Source organism: Nerophis ophidion, linkage group LG19 (assembly GCF_033978795.1).
Source record: "Nerophis ophidion isolate RoL-2023_Sa linkage group LG19, RoL_Noph_v1.0, whole genome shotgun sequence".
Lineage (NCBI taxonomy): Eukaryota > Metazoa > Chordata > Actinopteri > Syngnathiformes > Syngnathidae > Nerophis > Nerophis ophidion.
Genome location: NC_084629.1, coordinates 8,743,887 through 8,757,472, shown reverse-complemented (window position 1 = coordinate 8,757,472; position 13,586 = coordinate 8,743,887). Strand labels below are relative to the sequence as shown.

Here is a 13,586-nt window from a genome sequence, read left to right as displayed (position 1 = left end):
GCAGAGCTGTTTTGCTGAGAAGCAAAGCGCATCATGTCGGGCACTTTTTACTTCGTCATGGTTGGTCATCATGATAACCCAGTGTTCGAGATGGAGTTCTTACCATCGGGGAAGCCCGAGTCTAAGGTATACTTGGATATATACTATATATATACTTTGCATGCATCATTCACTTCTGTCATGATAGTTCCATTTTTTTAGGCTGACCAACCCCTCAAAAGTCTGGACACACGTTATGATGCTACGATTGGCAACGTGTATACAAACATTTGACAGGTATAGGTGTCTCGGTTGATGGGACAGCAACTTGAGGGTTCCAGGTTCGATGCCCGCTTCTGCCATCCAAGTCACTGCTGTTGTGACCTACCCACCTCCCCCCAGTGCCACCCACACTGGTTTAAATGTAGATTCATGATGTGGATCATGGGGTTTCACTATGTAAAGCGTTTTGAGTCTCGACAGAAAAGCGCTATATAAATATGATTCACTTCACTTCATTAGTAAGTATATTTTAAAAAGCGCTTTTCACAGATAAAATCACAAAGCGCTGTACAAAACGGGTAACGTAAAACGACAATTTGATTTAAAACAACAGGGGCTACATCATAAAAATTGGGATACAAAGTGGATTAAAAATTATACTTAAAGTACCAATGATTGTCACACACACTAGGTGTGGTGAAATTTTTCCTCTGCATTCGACCCATCCCCTTGTTCACCCCCTGGGAGGTGAGGGGAGCAGTCGGCAGCAGCGGTGGCCGCGGCCGGGAATCATTTTTGGTGATTTAACTCCCAATTCCAACCCTTAAAGGCCTAGTGAAATGAGATTTAATTATTTAAACGGGGATAGCAGGTCTATTCTATGTGTCATACTTGACCATTTCGCGATATTGCCATATTTTTGCTGAAAGGATTTAGTAGAGAACATCGACGATAAAGTTAGCAACGTTTAGTCGCTAATAAAAAAGCCTTGCCTGTACCGGAAGTAGCAGACGATGTGCGCGTGACGTCACGTGTTGTGGAGCTCCTCACATCTTCACATTGTTTACAATCATGGCCACCAGCAGCGAGAGCGATTCGGACCCAGAAAGCGACGATTTCCCCAATAATTCGAGCGAGGATGAAAGATTCGTGGATGAGGATAGTGAAAGTGAAGGACTGGAAAAAAAAAAACAGAGGGCAATAGGAGTGATTCAGATGTTATTAGACACATTTACTAGGATCATTCTGGAAAATCCCTCATCTGCTTATTGTGTTACTAATGTTTTAGTGAGATTATATAGTCGTACCTGAAAGTCGGAGGGGTGTGGTGGCCGCCAGTGTCTTTGAGGGAAGCCATGTTTCTCGACGAGGCAAAGCGAAGGCAGCTGTTGGGGCAGGGCTGAGCTTTTTTTCCCTCTTCTTGATGGTGGAAGCATCCCACGTTCGGGGGCGGCCGGTCAGAGGAGGTAAGACAGTCGCAGCTGCCTCTTTGACAGGTGCACGAGGAACGACACAAACTCCGCTCATGTCTATGGTAAGAGCCGACTTAATGCCACCATTTTCTCACCGAAACCTGCCGGTTGACATGTGGTAGAGAACCATGTTCGCTTGACCGCTCTGTTCCATAGTAAAGCTTCACCTTCGGGAATGTAAACAAAGAAACACCAGCTGTGTTTGTGTTGCTAAGGGCAGCTGCAATACACCGCGTCCCACCTACATCTTTCTTCTTTGATGTCTCCATTATTAATTGAACAAATTGCAAAAGATTCAGCAACACTGATGTCCAGAATACTGTGTAATTATGCGATTAAAGCAGACTACTTATAGTTGGGTTCGGGCTGGAACAAAATGTCCGCTACAATCCGAGACGTCACGCGCACACGTCATCATACGGACGTTTTCAACAGGATACTTCGCGCAAAATTTAAAATTGCAATTTAGTGAACTAAAAAGGCCTTATTGGCATGTGTTGCAATGTTAATATTTCATCATTGATATATAAACTATCAGACTGCGTGGTCGGTAGTAGTGGGTTTCTGTAGGCCTTTAAATGTAGATTCATCATGTGGATCATGGGGTTTCACTATGTAAAGCGCTTTCAGTCTCGACAGAAAAGCACTATACAAATATAATTCACTTCACTTCACTACATTAGTAAGTACATTTTATTTAAAAAGCGCGTTTCACAGATAAAATCACAAAGCGCTGTACAAAACAGGTAAAGTAAAACGACAATTCAATTGAAAACAACAGGGGCAACATCTATCAATCAATCAATGATTATTTATAAAGCCCTAAATCACTAGTGTCTCAAAGGGCTGCACAAACCACAACATCCTTAGTAAAAGGAAAACTCAAACCTAGTGCGACGTCGGTGACAATGATGACTATGAGAAACCTTGGAGAGAACCGCATATGTGGGCACCCCCCCCCTTCCTCTAGGGGATCGAAAGCAATGGATGTCGAGCAGGTCTAACATGATACTGTGGAAGTTCAATCCATAGTGGATCCAACACAGCCGTGAGAGTCCCGTCCACAGTGGAGCCAACAGGAAACCATCCCAGGCGGAGGCGGATCAGCAGCGCAGAGATGTCCCCAACCGATACACAGGCAAGCGGTCCCTCCTGGGACCCGACTCTGGACAAGCTGTCCATCCTGGGTCCCGACTCTGGAAACCCAGTACTTCATCCATCGGCACCGGACCGGACCCCCTTACACAAGGGAGAGTGGGACAGAGGAGGAAAAAGAAAAGAAACGGCAGATCCGGCCCTTGGGCCGTACGCTTGACACCTCTGTTCTAACAAGATCCGATACAAAAAGGGCTATGCTTTCACTCACAATAGCATCATCTAATACCTCAATAGTTTCTCATTACTGTGGTAAATCAGGTCTGTCATTTCAACCTGTTGATAATACTTTTTTTTTCTGACCACAGGATGACCACCGTCACTTAAACCAGTTTATTGCACACGCCGCTCTGGATCTGGTGGATGAAAACATGTGGCTGTCCAACAACATGTACTTGAAAACTGTAGACAAGTTCAACGAGTGGTTTGTTTCTGCATTTGTCACCGCGGGACATATCCTTTTCTTAACCGTTGTGTTTAGTCTCTCAATGAAATATACAGTATCTCACAGAAGACTAGAATTACAGCATTTTCTTTAATGGTTTTGCATACATATAAGATTCATCATGCTCCACGATGTGCGGCAAGAAGACGGAATCAAGAACTTTTTTAATGACGTGTACGATTTATACATTAAGGTAAGTTGTCTTTCAAACGAGTCATATTGTAGTATCTTATTCTTGCTTCGTTGTCTTTTAGTTTGCCATGAATCCGTTCTATGAGACCAACGCCCCAATACGCTCCACAGCTTTTGAGAGGAAAGTGCAGTTTCTTGGAAAGAAACACCTCCTTAATTAAGACACAATCACTTGAATAATTAATGCAAGTTCGCTGTCTGTGTATGTTGTCCCATTGCGAAATGTCAAATGTAATAGAACAACCTTGTTTGTAAAGCATTTTTTCTTGATTTTCTTGAATTATGTTTGTCATTTGTTACCAAAAACTATCAAGTAAGATATCAGTTATTTCTGGTAGGATAAATGTCCGCCTTACAGTCAGGAGATTAAAGATCTGAATCCTCATCGGTCTCTGCATGGAGTTTGCGTGTTCTTCCCTGCATGTGCAGGCGTGGGGTTTCTCTGGGGACTGTCCAAAAACATGCAGGTTAGGTTATTGAAGACTCTGAATCAGGGATATCCAACTAAATTGTTTTTTAAGGCCACACTTTCACAAAGCTAAAGACTCTGGGACAGAAATTATCTCCTCACAATTAGTCCTATTTTGTATGTGACCAATATCCTCTACAGTAGACTTTTTATGTGTGTTTATTTTGTCGGTTACAGTAGCCTTCTGCCGTTTTTAAGGACCTTCTACAAAAAAGATAGTCAAATATAATCTCTATTAAAGCGTAGGATTTGGGAAAAAATCTGCTGGACAAATGTGAGTTTCTCGCAAGTTGTGTAGACCAAATGATGAAAACGAGAGGACCTAAAATTGAACCTTGAGGAATACCACAACTATATTTAAAGAAGTTGAAGAATGACTACTGCCTGTATCATAAGTAAACAAGCTACAGCAACACCTTTGTTATGTAAATCACATTATGAAAAACATTTTTTTACCTAAATGACATCACGAAAAAAAGGGTATTTGCCGAAAAGGAGAGGACTTTTAGGTGCGCCTTGAGGAAAACCTCAGCCATATAAACCACAACTTTGGACCTCAGTGTTTTGTTTGCTAGCAAGGTTCAAATGTCAATGCAAGGACCTGCCAATATGTTCATAATGGTTTAAGTTCCTCTGTACAACACTCCAATATTTTTAGGAATTTGATGCAAAAATGTTTGCCTCCCAAGTTTAGAACTGAACCTGGGGGTATGGTGCCCCTCCCGGCCCACCAGTTGAATAGCTCTGCTCTAAATGATCTGTAGGTGTGAATTGGTTTTGACTACCGCGAAAAGGACAAGTGGTAGAAAATGGATGGATAGTCCAGGGTGTACCACGCCTGTTGTCCCAAGTCAGCTGTGATCCTAATGAGTATAGAAACTAAGGTTATAGTGGACATGTTTATTAGGGTTACAAAACAGTCAAGATTCCCAGACACTTTATTCATTGGTTGACATAAAAAAAAAGGAAATGCAAAAAAACAGCAGACCTTCAATTGTATTATACAAAACAAAGTCTAAATTATTTCAGGTTCTATCAATAGCCAGAACGCTCAATAACACTTTCCTCTACTTCTAGTTCTTTGTACGTGCAATTATGTGAGAGAAAAATACAGAACAAATGCTTCCAGTTTTGTATTTTATCAGGATTTGGAAGTTAGTACATTAGTGCATTAAAAACTCAATAATGCTCTAAATTCACAAGGCAGGCATGTGTGCAAACAAGTGTCAAAATCAATACCTTTGTTAGTAACATAACTGCTTTAGCAACAAGACATGTGAATGCGGCTTAATTTAAAAGATACATATTAACATGAATCAGATTTTCATCTATATTATCACATAATTGTACTTGTAGGTAGTACAAAGCTACAGATTTCTAGGTACCCACACAAAGTTTATATGAAATATTTCTTCTTCATCTGACCTTTGTACTGGCGTCAAGCGGAGTGATTCAGTGCGTTCATGTTTATTATAAGACACGTTTAGTAGTGCTTCTATTATAGTGATCCCAACGGTAAGCAAACCCTGATTCAATGTTATTAGTTGTAATACAATGTAATGCAGTTTTGTACACCTATCATTATTTATGAATGCTACTCATCACCACCTGGGTGTTATGAGCAGCAGGTGCCAGCAGAGCGAGGCTTTCTGTGAAGCTTGACCGTGTCCGTGGGGATGAGGTGGTCCGCTCGCTCATCTATCGCCAAAACTCTGCGCACCGCCTCCTCGAAGGCCACTGCTACATTGGTGGCGTCCTTGGCGCTGGTCTCGTAATACGGGTAGTTGCCGTTCTCCTGGCACCATTGCTGCGCCTCCTCGGTGGACACCTGCCGCTCCGCCACATCCAGTTTGTTGCCCAAAATCACAAAAGGGAACTTCTCTGGCTCTTTGACGTCTGCGTAATAGATGAACTCCTTCTTCCAGTTGCCTAAATTGATGAAACTCTGGCTGTCGTCGACGCTGAAGGTGAGCAAACAGCAGTCGGAGCCTCGATAGAAAGGAGTCCTCAGGCTGCGAAAGCGCTCCTGACCGGCGGTGTCCCAAATCTGCAGAGTGACCTGGTGGCCGTCCACCTCCAGGTCCTTGTTCAGGAACTCCACGCCGATGGTGTGGAAAAGGTGCGCATCAAACTTGTTGGTGACGTAGCGATTCATGAGGGAGCTCTTTCCCACGCCACCGTCGCCCAGTAGGATAACTTTCAACAGGGATGTTTTTGTCGACATGGCTGCTTGCTGTTTCTGTTTGCGATTATAGGATGACCTGTTTTAAAGAAACCAAAACATCACTTCTTACTTCCACAAATAAGTGACCTTTGTACTCATAGGTGATGTGTCTTAATTATGTTGCCAATTTAACCCTTATGCAATCTTGAGATTGACTACACACACTTAAAAGTATATATAAAAGAATCATTACTTTTAACACTTGGAATCTTTTAAGAACTTCATATTGATATAAAGCTTTTAGTATTTTTTTTATATTCTATGGCCTTTTTGTCAAAAAAAAATGTATAATGAGAAAATGCATGATTTGCAGTATTTCAAAAAAATAAGTAGCATAGTGGAATATTTGGTGATGGGTAATTAGAGCCTTGAATAGGTCAATAATTTATGACATGATTGATTTTCATACAGTAGACAAATCTATATTATTTGTACAGTGCCTACAGAGTGAAAGAAACAGCAGGCATGGCTTGGTTGAATTTATAGAGCTCACACAAGTCTTATATATGTATGTATATATATATATATATATATATATATATATATATATATACACATATATATATACATATATATATATACATACACACATATATATATACATACACACACACATATATATATGTGTATATATATACACATACACACATATATATATACATACATATACATATGTGTGTGTGTGTGCCATGTTATATATAAATATGTAACTGCCCAATAAATTATCCCTTGCATTTCAGCAGTTTAACTCGTTTATGCAACAAAGCTCTGAAAATTATGTCTATGGTTTTCTTGCACCATCTAGAGGTTAAGGGGCACAACTACACCGAAACAATATTGTCTTGTTTTTCAATCAGCAAACATGAGATTCATTCAGTTTTCATGGAAAATGCATAGCAAAATGCCTTCACAATCTGTTTAAAAAATATCAGTTATAATGAGTATCAATGGGGCTAAAAGAGTTCTCAAGAGAAAGTGTGTATACTTTGTTTAAATCCTATTCTAACAATGTTGCAATCAAAAACACAATGCAATTTTTTTTTTTTTAAATCGTGAAAACCTCCCTGGCGGAATTTTAGACATCTAACCTTTAAACTGAAACAATCATATCACACAAAGAACACATATAATGCACGCTTTTTGGCCTTAGGGGTCCAAAAGGGTTTAAACAAATAACATATTTTTTCAGATTATAAGACACAAAAGAAATTAACAATCCGTCAAATGTACAAATTAATTCAGGTTGTGCTTACCGACTCGGAAGCAATTTTATCCAGTACATACTGTAAAGACAAAAGTGTCCAGTGGATGGCAGTCACGCGTAAGAGATACGTTTGGACTGCAGGGTGACGCCTGTACAATTGACGACCTGTACCATTCATATATGGTAAAGGTTTACCCAAAGTGCTTTGCACGGGTCTGCTATTGGAGTCCGACCATGTAGTCAATAAGCTCCTTCTTTTTCTCTATTCTCTTGTTGTGGGGCATTTATCCTCTGCTGTTGCCATTTCTAATATAAAGTAGCATACAGTTCTAACTTATATCTGTCAGTAGACTAACTATGGAAGCACTAAAAACTACTATTACAATAAACATGACGGTAAGAAGATGCTGTCATACTGGAGCCACGTAAATATGACTGCCCACAAGATGGTGGATCTTGAAAAGACGGTCAGAAAGCGACTTGAAGACAGTCTGTAAAAGATAATCTATGCAATATTTTGACCAAAGAACCACTATTACAGTTCTGTAAAAAAAAAAAATCATAATATGACCCTTTTAACACGCCTATAACCTGGTGCCTATTGCATGAAAATAGACCTGAATAGAGCTGCTCACCAGCAGTGTGCCTTATAATATGGTGCGCTCTATAGTCCGAAAAAAACGGACAAAATACAAAATAGAAGCATCTTCGGGTGTACTTATTCAAACTAGGCCAATCATATCATGCTTAGGCCCACTTTACACCCAAATTCCGTCACATTTGGCTCGTGTGAGTACTCTTCGCATTTAGGAAAGGCTATGCAGAACGAAACTAAAACTGAACTAGCTGCAAAGTAAACAAAAACAAAATGCTGGACGACAGCAAAGACTTACAACGCGTGGAGCAGACGGCGTCCACAAAGTACATCTGTACATGACATGACAATCAACAATGTCCACACAAAAAAAGATAGCAACAACTTAAATATTCTTGATTGCTAAAACAAAGCGGGTGCGGGGACTAGCGCTCAAAGGAGGACATGAAACTGCAAAAGGAAAATACCAACAAAAAAGGGAAAAGCTACTAAAATAGGAGTGCAAGACAAGAACTAAAATACTTCACACAGGAAAACACCACAAAACTCCAAATAAGTCACAGCCTGATGTGACAGGTTGTGACAGTACACATTTTTGAAACTTTTATTAGTAGATTGCACAGGGTAGTACATATTCCATACAAATGACCACTAACACCCGTATAAGTTTTTCAACTTGTTTAAGTCAGGGTCCACGTTAATCAATCAATCAATTCTACTTTGAGACAAGTGCTATAGTGATGCATGGTCAGTTATGGTTTAAATTAGAGCTGGGCGATATATCGATGTATGGGATATATCGCAGGTTTGTCTCTGTGCGATATAGAAAATGACTATATCGTGATATTCGAGTACACATTCTCACGCAGTTGCTTTTAGCTGCGGGCATTACACTACAGGCTCTTCCTACTCCTTCTTGTGTCTCCTTCTCACAGACACTAACCCCACCTTCTTACACACGTCACGTCATACGTCACATACAAATACTCCCTCGCCCAGCAGAGAGGTAGCAGCATGGGTAACTTTAGCTGTGATGCTAGCGAAGCCGTGCAAGTGGTAATATGAGAGAAATCAGGTGCGGATATGGTAAAAAATGAAGGAAGAATTGATTACCAGGAAAAACAGCAGGGAGTCCGTCGTCTGGCCTAAAAATATCGAGATGTCAAAAAAAGGCCATATCGCCCAGCCCTAGTTTAAAATCATATACAACAATTGCGACGACAACTTTGAATTGTCAACTGAGTTACATTTTTTTAATGATTTCTGCTGGTGGTGTGCCTCTGGATTTTTTTCAATGAAAAAAATGCGCCTTGGCTCAAAAAAGGCTGAAAAACGCTGTCCTATAGGAACAATTGTTTCAGCTGTTGCCCAATTTCAACTGACATTTTGGACCTATTGTCATACAATCACTGAATACTGGGCAACACTTATAGGAAGCAAAACAAAAAGTATCTCTTAAAAAACAACAACGCAAATTTTAGTACATGCAAAGCAAAACTACAAGTTGTGGGATCTGAGCCGAGGATGTCGTTGTGGCTTGTGCAGCCCTTTGAGACATTCGTGATTTAAAGGCCTACTGAAACCCACTACTACCGACCACGCAGTCTGATAGTCTATATATCAATGATTAAATATTAACATTGCAACACATGCCAATATGGCCCGTTTAGTTTACTAAATTGCAATTTTAAATTTCCCGCGAGGAATCCTGTTGAAAACGTTGCGGAATGATGACGCTTAAGTTGAAGGGTGCTTGCGACGTTATTGGTTGGAGCGAACATTTCAGCCCAGCACCACACACGGCTAAAAGTCGTCTCTTTTCATCGCATAATTACACAGTATTTTGGACATCTGTGTTGCTGAATCTGTTGCAATTTGTTCAATTAATAATGGAGACTATAAAGAAGAATGCTGTTGGTGGAAAGCGGTAGATTGCAGCTGCCTTTAGCAATTGAAACACAGCCGGTGTTTCTTTGTTTGTTGTGAAGCTTTAACACAAGCGGTCAAGCGAACATAATTCTCTCCATCAACCAGCATAATTTTGGATGGGAAAATTGTGATATTAAGTCGGCTCTTATCAGAGACTTCAGTGGATTATGCGACCTCCCCCTGCAGCTCAAAAAGGCAGCTGGGATCTTGGCTCCTTGGCTTCTCTCAGAGACACTGGCGTTGACCGCAGCCATCCGACTTTCATGTATGACTTTAAAATCTCACTAAAACACTATGAAAACAATAAACCTACTCAGTGTTCTAGTGGTTAGAGTGTCTGCCCTGAGATCGGTAGGTCGTGAATTCAAACCCCGGCCGAGTCATACCAAAGACTATAAAAATGGGACCTGTTACCTCCCTGCTTGGCACTCAGCATTAAGGGGTTGGAATTGGGGGTTAAATCACCATAAATGACTCCCGGGCGCGGCACCGCTGCTGCCCACTGCTCCCCTCACGTCCCAGGGGTGATCAAGGGTGATGGGTAAAATGCAGAGAATAATTTCGCCACACCTCGTGTGTGTGAGACAATCATTGGTACTTTAGCTTTAATACGCAGACAAGGGATTTTCCAGAATTATCCTTGTAAATGTGTCTAATTACATCTGAAATGGGGCTTCACCGTGGCAGAGGGGTTAGTGCGTCTGCCTCACAATACGAAGGTCCTGCAGTCCTGGGTTCAAATCCAGGCTCGGGATCTTTCTGTGTGGAGTTTGCATGTTCTCCCCGTGAATGCGTGGGTTCCCTCTGGGTACTCCGGCTTCCTCCCACCTCCAAAGACATGCACCTGGGGATAGGTTGATTGGCAACACTAAATTGGCCCCAGTGTGTGAATGTGAGTGTGAATGTTGTCTGTCTATCTGTGTTGGCCCTGCGATGAGGTGGCGACTTGTCCAGGGTGTACCCTGCCTTCTGCCCGATTGTAGCTGAGATAGGCGCCAGCGCCCCCCGCGACCCCGAAAGGGAATAAGCGGTAGAAAATGGATGGATGGATGGATACATCTGAAATGCTTCCACTGCCGCTGCCTGGAGCAGTCGCCTTTTCTTTCATTTTTTTTGTGCTTCTCTCTAACTTTCCTCATCCACAAATCTTTCATCCTCACTCAAATTAATGGGGAAATTGTCGCTTTCTCGGTCCGAATAGCTCTAGCTGCTGGTGGCTATGATTGTAAACAATGTCAGGATGTGAGGCGCCCTACAACCTGTGACCTCACGCACACATCGTCTGCTACTTCCGGTACAGGCAAGGCTTTTTTATTAGCGACCAAAAGTTGCAAACTTTATCATCGATGTTCTCTACTAAATCCTTTCAGCAAAAATATGGAAATATCGCGAAATGATCAAGTATGACACATAGAATGGACCTGCTATCCCCGTTTAAATAAGAACATCTCATTTCAGTAGGCCTTTAAGGCTATGTAAGTAAACATTGATTTATTAATACAAGTTGTTTAGTCTAGTCAACCAAATCTTATTTCTACTGACACACATTCCCGAGATTTAATGGGTAGTTGGACTCACCACTGATTGATTTAGGCTTCCTCTACTAGTCCAGATCATGAGGTGCAGACCCTGCTACTAAGTCACATGCTCATTTGTTCAGGGTTGCTATGGACGGCCAGTCGGCCATGGAGCTCCAGTCCTCGCACAGCCTGCCCTGCAACACCAGTTTAACATTAAGTGTGACGTGAACAATGCAGTACAAAACAAGAAATATGCAAGTGTGGTGTAGGTGGCAAACAGACAATATGACAACACAGCTGGAGTAAAGCAAACAGCAACATTAGCACGCTCAGCGTAAGATTAGCTCAAGTCACTTCGAATAAGACTCTAACAATTAGAGCTATGAAGTAACAGAGCACTGTAAGTTAAATGAAATAACACCAAAACGTGTGTTGTGAACGTTATTTGACAGTTTACCTTTTTTTTTTGGTTCGTAGCCGACGATGTTTCCTAACGCCGCTAGCTTCCTGTCAGAGCTAACTAGCGGAAGTGGAGCGACCGGACTGTCATGGCCACGTGACCGAATCAGCCAATCAACGAGATAGTCCGGTTGGCTTGGGATTCACCACCAGGGGGCGGTATTGTGCATGCGTAATCGATGGGCATTGAGCTGGCTGTACGGTTCAGTTTCAATTTATAGCTTGCCTGTACGAATACGATGTACATCACATTAAGTTACTTTAAAGTTAAAGTACCAATGATTGTCACATACACACATACTAGGTGAAATTTGTCCTTTGCATTAAAACATACTCTGATCTCGGGAGTTGGGGGTGGGGGGCGTGGTCGGTGGTGGGGCTGGGCGTGTTTGGGGGCGTGGTTAAGAGGGGAGGAGTATATTTATATTATTTATATCCATCCATCCATTTCCTACCGCTTATTCCCTTTTGGGGTTGCGGGGGGCGCTGGCGCCTATCTCAGCTACAATCGGGCGGAAGGCAGGGTACACCCTGGACAAGTCGCCACCTCATCGCAGGGCCAACACAGATAGACAGACAACATTCACAGTCACATTCACACACTAGGGCCAATTTAGTGTTGCCAATCAACCTATCCCCAGGTGCATGTCTTTGGAAGTGGGAGGTAGCCTGAGTACCCGGAGGGAACCCACACAGTCACGGGGAGAACATGCAAACTCCGCGCAGAAAGATCCCCAGCCTGGATTTGAACCCAGGACTGCAGGAACTTTGTATTGTGAGGCAGACGCACTAACCCCTCTGCCACCGTGAAGCCCATATTATTCATATATTATATATTGTATATATGATGTATTATATTATTTATTACTATCATTGTTTATAGTGAGCAAACTGTGGTGCTGAATTTCCCCCAGGGATCAATAAAGTACACTCTATTATATTCTATTCTATTCTATTCTATTCTATATTTACCGCTAGATTCACCAAGTCATATGTAACAGGGTCAATTATGTCTTGTAAATAATGTATTTTCTAATGTTTGATTATTGTTATAATTACACAAAATATGTAAGTCACATGTAAGTACCTGAATATTGTTTGATGTTTTGTCAATGTGGAAACATTGTCTAGTTGTCCCTCCTACTGCAATAATAACTGTGACACCTGTCTTTTTATATGCGTTGGACACGCCTTCCAACTTCCATTTTGGTCTGCGATAACGGGGGAGGGGCTCGACGATGGCACAAAGTTTTTGATGACAATTGTATTTTGTATTATCAGTAAAGTGCAGTGGAGAAACCCATGGTGTCGGTCGTCTTCCATAAAAGCCACACAACGCAGAGGAAAAGACCACCGGTTACACATATATATATAACATATATATATATATATATATATAAATATATATATATATATATACACAAAATAAATACTTGAATTGAATTTCAGTGTTCATTTAGTTACACATTTACACACACATAACACTCATCTACTCATTGTTGAGTTAAGGGTTGAATTGTTTTTCCATCCATATGCATGTACAGTAGATGGCAGTATTGTCCTGTTCAAGAGTATCACAACATTGCTGTTTAAGGCAGACGAACTGCTTTATGGTAGACGAAAACGGACTGCTGTTGTTGTGTGTTGCTGCCGTGCTGGGAGGACGTTAATGAAACTGCCTAACAATAAACCCACATAAGAAACCAAGAACTCGCCCTCGATCATTCCACAGTTATAATGTCATTGGGCAGACACGCTCTTTACACACGTCACTCAGGTCCACAAGGAGCTGGAGGGGGCGTAGCCTGAATTTCGGGAGATTGCCGAAATTTATCCCGGGAGGTTGCCGGGAGAGGCGCTGAATTTCGGGAGTCCTCCGGAAAATCCGGGAGGGTTGACAAGTATGCATTAAAACCATCCCCCTTGTTCACCCCCTAGGA

The 13,586-nt window shown here is 41.6% G+C and overlaps 2 protein-coding genes across 5 annotated transcripts in view; one reads left to right on the top strand and one right to left on the bottom strand.

Annotated features, from left to right (window-relative positions):
• The window catches only part of trappc2 (trafficking protein particle complex subunit 2), a 3,940-nt gene extending 309 nt beyond the window's left edge, over positions 1-3,631 (top strand). For all 3 annotated transcript variants that reach the window (XM_061879100.1, XM_061879101.1, XM_061879098.1), the window contains 4 exons: positions 5-126; positions 2,918-3,066; positions 3,166-3,247; positions 3,309-3,631. In XM_061879100.1, the coding sequence (XP_061735084.1) occupies positions 34-126; positions 2,918-3,066; positions 3,166-3,247; positions 3,309-3,407 (423 nt within the window). In that variant the 5' untranslated portion in view covers positions 5-33 and the 3' untranslated portion in view covers positions 3,408-3,631. The remainder of the gene's footprint in view (positions 1-4; positions 127-2,917; positions 3,067-3,165; positions 3,248-3,308) is intronic.
• Positions 3,632-4,635: 1,004 nt separating this feature from the next.
• rab9a (RAB9A, member RAS oncogene family) lies at positions 4,636-11,794 on the bottom strand. 2 transcript variants are annotated; one of them, XM_061879096.1, is made up of 3 exons: positions 11,645-11,794; positions 11,246-11,381; positions 4,636-5,954 (listed from the first exon to the last, which is right to left on the bottom strand). In XM_061879096.1, the coding sequence occupies exons 2-3, from the start codon at positions 11,282-11,284 to the stop codon at positions 5,331-5,333; spliced, it is 663 nt and encodes a 220-aa protein (XP_061735080.1). In that variant the 5' UTR covers positions 11,285-11,381; positions 11,645-11,794; the 3' UTR covers positions 4,636-5,330. The 2 variants fall into 2 exon arrangements, with proteins under 2 accessions (XP_061735080.1, XP_061735081.1); XM_061879097.1 differs by lacking the exon at positions 11,645-11,794 and having other exon boundaries at positions 4,636-5,976; positions 11,246-11,383.
• Positions 11,795-13,586: the final 1,792 nt, after the last annotated feature.

What these genes read in the sequence shown, in the direction of transcription:
- rab9a (XM_061879096.1), bottom strand. Translation starts at nt 11,284, where the DNA reads ATGATCTGGACTAGTAGAGGAAGCCTAAATCAATCAGTG. An exon ending in GAAGCCTAAATCAATCAGTG is followed by an intron (nt 5,955 to 11,245) that starts GTGAGTCCAACT and finishes AATCGCAAACAG; the next exon opens with AAACAGCAAGCAGCCATGTC.